The sequence below is a fragment of the Peromyscus leucopus genome, chromosome 11 (assembly GCF_004664715.2).
Source record: "Peromyscus leucopus breed LL Stock chromosome 11, UCI_PerLeu_2.1, whole genome shotgun sequence".
In the NCBI taxonomy this organism is placed as follows: domain Eukaryota; kingdom Metazoa; phylum Chordata; class Mammalia; order Rodentia; family Cricetidae; genus Peromyscus; species Peromyscus leucopus.
The window spans coordinates 54,015,547-54,025,584 of NC_051072.1; the positions used below are offsets into that span (position 1 = coordinate 54,015,547).

A 10,038-nucleotide genomic window follows, 5' to 3' on the forward strand; every position below is an offset into this window, starting at 1 on the left:
CAACTCTCAGAAATAGTGGGTCTGTGTTTCTATCAAAGCAGAGTGTAGCCCAGAAACCTCTTTTTTTGTTTTGTACTAGCAAAGGCTAAATCCACCTCGCAGCTTAATGTGCCCCTTGTAGAGGCCTCATTCCCACCATACTGCAGGTGGAGCACGCATTCCAGAAACCCACCATAGTAGATAGTAACTCAAACATGCAGGCTGCTGCTAACTTGAGAGAGACAACTAGGAACTGTTTTTAGCTCTGTTTTAGAATCTTTTCCCTTAGGTTTTAGGTGTAAACTCTTGCCAACCCGTTGGGCACCATTTGTTGCTGGAAAGTTTTCTCTCCGGGTCCTGCCAATCCCCAGCAGTCTGACAGCCCATTTATAAAATAAACACACAGACACTTATATTACTTATAAACTGTATGGCCATGGCAGACTTGTTGTTATCTACTTCTTCTATCTTAAATTAACCCATTTCTAGTAATCTATAAATTGCCACATGGCTTGTGGCTTACCTGTACCTCGCATCTTGCTTGTCATGGCGACAGCTCACAGCTGTCTCTGCCCCAGCCTTCCACTTCCCCCAATTCTCTTCTCTTTGTCCAGCCTATACTTCCCGCCTGGCTAGTGGCCAATCAGTGCTTTATTTATTACCCAATCAAGCAACATATTTGACATACAGAACACCCCACAGCAGGTGATATCTGCACTTCGATCTGTCCTGGGTTCTCTATCTGGGGAGAGTAGACATGTGTGTTTCATTTCCCCATTAAAGTTTTGTCACACAACAGTAGCTACTGGGTTTTATAACTGTAAACTTCTATTTTTCTTTGTAATTAGTAAGCATATTGTGAAGAGCCATTTTGAAGGGCAATTATATTTTGTTTTCTATTATTTACCATGATGGACGATATTTCCTAAAAGATAAATGTACTAATCAGGACAAACTAGATTATGCTGAGATGATCTAGGTAATCCAGTGCTCTACAGAAGGGAACTGAGATATGTATGATTAGTTCATAACACTCTAACCCTGTCATCTAACTCCTGAACCCATTTGGCAGGGAGCAGGGCCACCACCCTCCAAAGAATGTTGATTTACATTCTTTCAGGTCACATCACAATCAGCTATGGAACCTTGAAGGCTGTTGGTAGGGCAACCTCCGAGTCTGGCATCACTTGTGAGGCTTGACTCTGATGTGTTAGCTGCATGGTTAAGGCCTGGTGTCTTACGGTGGCTAGGACAATCCATTCTATTTTGAAGTTCTGGGTCTTTAGCTGGTTACTGATCCCTCCCTTGTGGGACCCTTCTGAGGAAGTAATCCTCGAACTCCACGGGGTTTCCCACAGTGGACCCCAGTGAACTGCCACCATTTGATTATTTACCAATCAGTTCCTGTTGCCGGCTCAATTGGCTTCATACTTTGACTGACCCTGATGTCCAAAGACAACTCTTGTTTATAAAGAAAAGCTATTCTGAGCTCTTCATCATATAGACTGATAGGTTTCCAACCTTGAACCAGCTTGTAGATTATATCGTTACTGGAATAAGTAATTCTTCAGATATCAGGGTGATATACCCAGCCAGAGTCAGGCAGACAGTTGCATTCGTTTAGAAATAGGAAGGCTATACCATCTGGTGAGCTGGCATCCAGCAAAGGCAAATCCAGAAGTGAGTCCATGTGGCAACCTAAACAGTGTGGGATAGAGATGAAACCTGAAGCTTCTGGGCAAGGTCGAAAACGAAAATACTTGGATGAAGGTGGGACGGAGATCAAGTCTCAAGCTTTAGAACAAGGTAAAAAACCAAAATGCCAGGATGAGGGTGCAACAGATTTGGAGTTTGAAGGGCCCAGGAAAACTCGGAAGAGGATACCTCAAGAACAGCAAAACCTAGAACTTCAAAGTCAACAGCCAGGCAAAGATGAGCCATGGGAACCCCATCGAGAAACTCTAAGACAACTAAAGCCTCTAGGGTGGGCCACAGGTCCACAGGAGCAGGCTGTAACTGGCAGAAAGTCTGGGGATGGTGACAAGGGTCGCAAGAGGCCCTGTTGTGTCATAGAGGAATATGCTGAAAACCACGAAAGGCAAAAGTACCAAAGGTTACTGCAGCACCTTCCGCCCAGTGATCATATGAAATCTGACCCACAGAGCGCTCACACAACCCTGGTGGACACCTTGAAGATCAAAGGTTGTGTGGAAGGGCACAGTCACGGATCCAGAACAACTCAGTGTGATCCTAAACAATCTACTGTTGTTACCACAAAGGACTGTGTCTCACCAGACAAAAAAGTGAAGATGTGTACAGAGAACTCTTCTGATACACGGAAGAATGATGCAGTAAACCTTGAAGGAAGAAGCGGACACGACGTGGAGCCTGACTTGCTAAGAGCAGAGGCTCAAGTCTTCCTGCATAGTGGCAGCAGTAGGTCACTCCCCAACAAGATGCCAGTAGTTATGGCAGAGAAAAAGCCTGCTGGAGACCAAGAAAAGGTCAGAAGAATGGATGAAGTCCTTAATGTTACAGAGGACATGGAAAAGGAAATAAGAAATGCACTAGGTCCAGGACCCCAGGAAGAAATCTTAACTAGTGCATTCAAACTGCATATTACTCGAGGAGATATCCACACACTAAAGAATGGTGAGTGGCTCAATGATGAGGTCATCAATTTTTACATGAATCTTCTGGTTGAGAGAAATAACAAAAAAGGGTACCCAGCTCTTCACGTGTTCAGCACTTTCTTTTACCCCAAACTAAAGCATGGTGGCTACTGTTCTGTTAAACGATGGACTCGAGGAATAAAACTGTTTGAAAAAGAAATTATTCTAGTACCTATTCACCAGAAGGTACATTGGAGCCTGATAGTAATCGACCTAAGAAAACAGAGTATCATATACCTCGATTCAATGGGACAGACAGGGCAGAACATTTGTGAGACCATCTTTGAATATTTACAAAATGAGAGCAAAACTCGAAGGAACATTGAGCTGGACCCTTTGGAGTGGAAAAGATACAGTATGACATCAAAGGAGATTCCTCAACAACTCAATGGGAGTGACTGTGGAATTTTCACTTGTCAATATGCAGATTACATTTCTAGAGACCAACCACTTACCTTTTCTCAGCAACACATGCCCATCTTTAGGAAGAGGATGGTGTGGGAAATCCTGCATTGTCACTTACTGTGACAACATCCACCTGGTTGCTATGGCACCCCTGCACTTTTCCATTGATGTTTCTATATACCTCAAGCAAGATGGGTTGAAAAGATTCAAAACAGATTCTGAGCTGCCTGACATGATGAAGCCCACTCTCTTCAATGTAGTCCTGACCTGGGGAGTCCTGCCCAATGCCATCTATACCTGCAAGTAACTACTGCAAGCTTAGAAACCGCTGTTCAACCCACACAAGAACACATGTTCAAACATTGTTTTAATGTTGGTTAGTTTATGAATTGTTATAATGTTTAATTTAGTTTATGAATTGTTTTAATGTTGGATTTATTTTATGAATTGTTTTAATGTTGGAATTAGTTTCTGAGTTGTTTTAATGTTGGATTTAGTTTATGAATTGTTTTAATGTTGGATTTAGTTTATGAATTTTTTTATATTCTTCCTCCACCAATGATTGTTTGTTTTCACTCATTTGCAAACCTTGGCAGTTGTCATTTTCCAATATTCTCTAATTACCAACTCTACTTCTTGTTTGAACTGTTTATTCCTGAAAGGAATGCCCATTACAATGTCATTCCTGCTTAAGATCAGGAGGGACATCAGCAAGAAGAGGCAGGAAGTGTTGACTAGCATTTCTAATGATGGAGTTGTATCTGTTAAATTGAAGATGGAGGGTTTTTTTTAATGTATTTTTTTTAAAGCTTGAAAACAGTACAAGAAAGGACAATGAACTGCACAGACTGATGCTTTCCTGACCCATCATACTCTACTGGACTTGCATAGGATGCAGAACTGTTGAGAAAAGCATCATGCTTATTTAAAGATACATTCCCAGAATTAAGGAGACTTGCCTTAGTTTTGGGGAGTTGATTAGAAGTAACTATAATGGTAAATATCCATTATTATCCCAGGTCTCATTGAATCCAAACCTCAGCTTTGCTAGGGATGATTGAATTATTTGAAAAGTTTTGTTCAATTTAAAGTTACTTTTTTTTACTTAATTCATTAGATTAATATTGATGTATCCCATTCCCATTGTGGAAATGGGTCTTTAGAGTTGATATTGCTAATTATACAATAATCCATTTTACATGTGATAAATTGTATTTAACTTTTCTGTTTGTTATCTTACAGTTGTGCTTATGCAATTTTTATTTAATAAAGTTTAAAGTTGTTCAGAACATATTTTGCAAAAAAAATAAATGGATAATTTTCTTGATATATACTACCTACTAAAGTGTATAAAATGAATAGAAACTTTCTTAATAATAAAATAAAAATTTTTAAAAAGGATGGTAACCAGGCAGTGGTGGTACACACCTTTAATCCCAGCACTCAGGAGGCAGAGGCAAGTGGATCTCTGTGAGTTCAGGCCTGATCTACAGAGTGAGTTCCAGGACAGTCGGGGCTACACATAGAAACCCTATCTCTAAAAAACTAAAAAGAAAAAAAAGAAAAGAAAAAAAGAAGGATGGGACTTGTGACCTCCAAATGGAGGTTCTGGACTTAGTACTCTTCAAGGCTCAGGGCATGGTTGTTTTAATGGTCAAGGTGAAAACTGATCCTGCTAATGATCCTTTTGAAAGCAAGATTTTTACTAAAAAATATAAAACACTTAAAGAAATATACCCAAATAAGAGTATGGCTTAGTGCATTTTTTGGACATAAATGTAATAATGTAATCAACATCCAGATCATGAAAAACAGCATTGGCAGTGGCCCCAGAACCTCTTCAAAGGTTCTCAATACATCCCACCTAAGAAACCACTGTTCTGACCTCCAACCCCACAGACTATTTCTCCTAGTTTTAAACTTTATGGAAGTTCAGTGACTCAGTTATTGTTGTGTTGCTGTGAAGAAACACCAAGCCCAAGGCAACTTATTAAAAGAAAGCATTTCACTGGGGGTTTGCTTTCAGTTTGGGTAAGTCTGTTTCCATCGTGGTGGCAAGCATGGTGGCAGGAAGGCAGTCATGGTGCTGTTGCAGTAGCTAAGAGCTTACATCCTGATCCGAAGGCAGAGACACACCTCCTCCAATAAGGCCACATCTTGTGTGCCCAGCTGGGCGCCCAGCTCCCACATTTTATGACAGGGAACTCTTGGGGAGAAAGGGATAGGAGTTATTAGATAGAAGGATAGAGGAAAGAGAAACATAGAAACACAGGACAGCCTCAGGAGGGCCTGGATCCTTATCCACTGGCTCCTCCTGTCCCTTCTAAAGGGCTATTTAGAGGAATGCCAAGAGCTGGAGCAAAGACCTCCCCCTAGCTCAACCAGGTGTAGACCCTTCCAATCACCTAGTAACCATGCACATGGTCAAGCAACCCTCTAATTCAGCCCTGCTGGGTAAAGCAAGCTCAGATCTCACTAGAAAACCTTTGTGGGCCTCCACAACACCTCTCAGTCCTTCCTAAATAGTCTAACAACTGGGAACCAAACACTGAAATATATGAGCTTATGGAAGCCATTCTCGTTCAATCCACCACATTCAATCATGCAGGACGTCACCTTTGTATCTTGCCTTCCTGCACTGCACATTATGTGAGATACGTCTAAGTGCTATATGTTGCTCTGTGCTCCCTTTCTATTCCTGTGCAGGATTATGCTGCATTTTATGCCTCAGTCTACTTTTGGGCATTTAGAATGCTTCTGGCTTCGGGCTATTATGCTTAGTGCTCTCACAAACATGACTGTAGACATTTTGATGACTAGATGTAGGTGTTTTGTTCTAGACACTTATGAGAAGAGTGTGGGATCATAGACTATGCCATAAATGTTCTGCTTTAGTAGAACTTGCTGAATAGTTCTCCAGGCTATATTCATATTGTGCTATTTACATTCTTATCAGCATGAGGGGAGAGTTCTAATTGACCTACAATCCTACACCTGCGATTGTCTGCCATCTTCGCTGAGGCATTCTGGTGAATTTTTGTTTTGTTTTGTTTTGTTTTTCGAGACAGGGTTTCTCTGTGTAGCTTTGGTGCCTTTCCTGGAACTCACTCTGTAGCCGAGGCTGGCCTGGAACTCACAGAGATCCACCTGCCTCTGCCTCCCGAGTGCTGGGATTAAAGGCATACACCACCGCCACCCTGCCTTGTGGTCTTTTATTTTGGTTTTAAGTTACATTTTCGGGATGGTCAGCTAGTCTGTGCTTATCTTTATCTGTATCCTAACCATCTCAATATCCTCTTTTGACAATTATTCATGTCTTTTGTTCGTTTTTCTATTTTCATTTCTCATGGATGGCCTGGGTTTCTTATATATTATGGGTATGAGTCCTTTGTTAGATACACAAATTATAAGCTATTCAACTCTACCCTCATTTCCACAACTACTTTGAAGGTATGGAAATTGTTTGATAATGTCTACTGAAGTCACATATACACAATACTTATGACTTACAAATTCACCTCCAAGTGTTGGGTAAAAATGCTCACAGGGGGGCTGAGGAGGAGGCTCAGTGGGTATAAGCACTTACCACACAAGCCTGAGAATCGGCATTCACTCCTAGAAGCTTACGTAAGAGCTGTTGTTTGTGATGCTGTTCATTTATGATCTCAGCACTCCCACAACACAGTGGGGGTTGGAGGCAGGAGAATCACCCATCCTGCAGGCTAAGCTAGCCTGGAACATGAAGCACAGGGACAGAAATGAGAGAACCCACCTCAACAAAGCAGAAGGTGAGAACCAACTCCTGAAAGTTGACCTCTGACCTCCACACAGGTGCTATGGCTCTCATGTACCTGTTCTCACATATACATGCCACACATGCACACACACAATCTATGTGCATATGCCTACATAGATTCAAAAAGTATATAAAACCAGCAGAAGAGAAGAGGGATAAAAAGAAGGCCAAGAATGTTCCTGGAAGGACTGTTTGTGACATCCAGAAGCCAGAAACAACTCAACTCTGTGATTAAACAATGTTCCTGGAAGGACTGTTTGTGACATCCAGAAGCCAGAAACAACTCAACTCTGTGATTTACCTTTTTACTCCCTGGCTGGTGTGTGTGGAGTGAAGGGGATTTGGATTTTCGGCTTAGATTTTAGTAGTCGGTTTTCCCATTTAGAGTCAGTGTTTCTCATTTCCTATTTATGAATTTTGCCTAGGAGCATGGGTCTTGCAGATGTTATTTCATATGGACATATTACTTCCTATGCTTTTTCTCTTTTTGCTTCTCGTGTATGTTCTCTCTCTCTCTCTCTCTCTCTCTCTCTCTCTCTCTCTCTCTCTCTCTCTCTCTCTCTCTCTTCTCTCTCCTCTCTGTGTGTGCGTGTGTGTACATGTTTGCATGTATGTGAGCATTCGTGATTGGGGTGGCTTGAGGTAGACATCAGGACTCATCCCCAACTGATCTCTACTTACCTTCTAAGGCAAGGTCTCTCAGTTGAACCCAGAGCTCTCGCTCAGCTGGTTTAGCTAGCCTGCTTGCTCTGAGGGTCGCCATCTCTAAGAGCTGGAGTTACAAGTGGGCTGCAGCAGCACCCACCCAGCCTCTACACGGGCTCAGGTGATCTGAACTTCTCCAGCTGCTACAGGACAGGCTGTAACAATGGAACCACTCTTCTGCCTTGCTTTATTTTTCAGTTGTCAGTTGTGTCTGTGGCAGGCACTGGTAACTGTCTCATCCAACATCCGATACCAGTATTCTTCCTCCTTGCCTGCCTCCGCTGTATGACCTGCTTTTCTCCACTTCATTTGCAGCTGAGGGTCAGATAGCTGGGTGGTCAGAGCTATATAGGTGGCTGTTGGAAATACTTTGGGTTTCTTGATGAAAAGGAGGAACTGACTCTTGCCTACCTTTGCCTATGACAATAAATAGAATAACCGGAGCCTGGAAGACTCAGGAGAGAAATATCTGAAATGCCAATCTGCTATCATTGCATTGCTGAAGCAAAACCAGAAGCCAGCTATTTCCAGTCACTGTACTTGAGGAAAACAGATCCTCGTATGGTTCAGTGCCTCTTAGGACATTTCTATCACTTGCATACCAAAGGCTTTTGTAATTGCTACAGATGCCACGAGCACTCCATAGCTTTCTCCCTTTCCTCTGTAAAGATACCTATGAAAACATAAATAACTCCAACTTTGGCGTTTGTAATATATTGTGTTCTCACTGTGCAAATATACTAAACATGCCATTGAAACGGCCATAGGTTACAAGGTGCAGATATTGGAGGGTGCATATTTTAGATAATAGGAATAATATATGTGCATCGGGAAAACATAATCTTTCTGACAGTGACTTACAGACAATTCTGTTTACAGATGAACAGACATCTGATATTACAATTCATTGTTCTGACACATATTGTAATCGTGGTGTGCAGTTTTTAATACATCATGTTGCATTTAGCTCAGCCCATGTTCTAATACCATACAACATAAATTTTGCCAAAAGGCACGACATTACCTGACACTGACTTTCACAAGACACACACAATATTTTCAGATCACCTGCTTTTTATCCATGAGCACCCAATTCAGAAATCAAGCTGGCAGACAAAAGTGGAGTGAATGTGTAGCCTCAGAGCAGGGTATTTATCTTGAATCGTTTTGTGCATTTCTACCTGTAGTCAATGATTCCATTCCATTTTTATGTTGAAATGCATGAGCAACATCAATGAACCTTTTTTTTTTTGTCAGCTAAAGTAAGATTTTTATTCAGAATCAATCAGTAGAGAGAGACCCGGAAAATGTTTTCAGATTACATGCTGTGGGTAAAAATCTTTTATGTGTTTATCGTGAGCTCTCTATCTGAACCTCTCACAATATGTTTATGATTGTTTTATTTTTGTTCTATCTACAACTTTTAAAAATAAGACATCGTTGTTAGCTGTGAAATATTTTCAGCTGTCATGATGTATCCTTCTTTGGGGTTAGTAAAAAAAAATGAAATGAAAAGGGGGTAAAGATTTGGGGGCAACACATTTATAAACTACTAAAAAAGACTTTAGGAGACAGAGCGATGGCTCAGCAGTTTAGTGTGTGGGCTTCTCTTGCAGTTCATTTCTTAGTATTCCTACTAGGCAACTTCCAGCTACAGGTCAACTATAGCTCCTACAGATCCAGCGTCCTTTCTGGGCACCCACACACACCCATGCACACATCCACCTATGCCCACGTGTATATACACATGGTTAAAAATAAAATACATCTTTTGAAAAGAGAATAAATACTGGATCACAAAGATTCAATGATACAGACTTAAATTTTTTTATATTCACTCATTTATGAAATTATTTCCTAACAGTTTACTGTGCATGATGGCAAACTACTCAAGGCCCAGATGATTCTTTCTGGGTAAGAAATCTAAAGAGATTGGAAAAAAAAATAAGTTGTCATCTGTTTAATCTTGCCAGGATTCTGAAGAATAGTTTTCCAAGGGGAAAGAAAGCTCATTGGAATGAACTTTCCACTAATATTTTAAGGTAATATAAAGATATTACTTCTTAATTAAGGAGAGAAATTTAATTTCAACTTGCACAACTTCCAATTCCAACATTAGTACCCTACTATTTAATGATTATATTGTTATTATCATTATTATGGTAATTAATTCTCTTGTATTATTACCACAGTCTTTGCACATGTATGTGTGGGTGTGAATGCCATTTAATCACATAACTGAGATTTTCAGAATTCCTTTAATGTAAGGGTCATATGTTTCCAAATACTCTGGAGATTTCAGAGAAGATGCAACATAGTCAATTCTTTGGAATTTTTAATCAGAATAAGAAATCTGAGCCAGGCATGGTGAGCATGCCTTTTATCCCCACGCTTGGAAAGTGGAGGCAGAAGAATCAGGAGCTCAAGTTCATCCATGACTATAAAGAGTGTTCAAGGAGAGCTGGGACCAGACTGGGCTAT

The 10,038-nt window shown here is 40.8% G+C and overlaps 1 protein-coding gene across 1 annotated transcript; it reads left to right on the plus strand.

The window, feature by feature from the left end:
• The first annotated feature begins 1,155 nt into the window (after positions 1-1,155).
• Positions 1,156-4,233, plus strand: LOC114694695 (sentrin-specific protease 2-like). The gene has a single exon (XM_037209499.1). It carries the CDS (start codon positions 1,668-1,670, stop codon positions 3,177-3,179), a length of 1,512 nt encoding a protein of 503 aa, XP_037065394.1. The 5' UTR covers positions 1,156-1,667; the 3' UTR covers positions 3,180-4,233.
• Positions 4,234-10,038: the final 5,805 nt, after the last annotated feature.

Coding starts and splice junctions, on each gene's coding strand:
- LOC114694695 (XM_037209499.1), top strand. CDS start 1,668: ATGTGGCAACCTAAACAGTGTGGGATAGAGATGAAACCTGAAGCTTCT.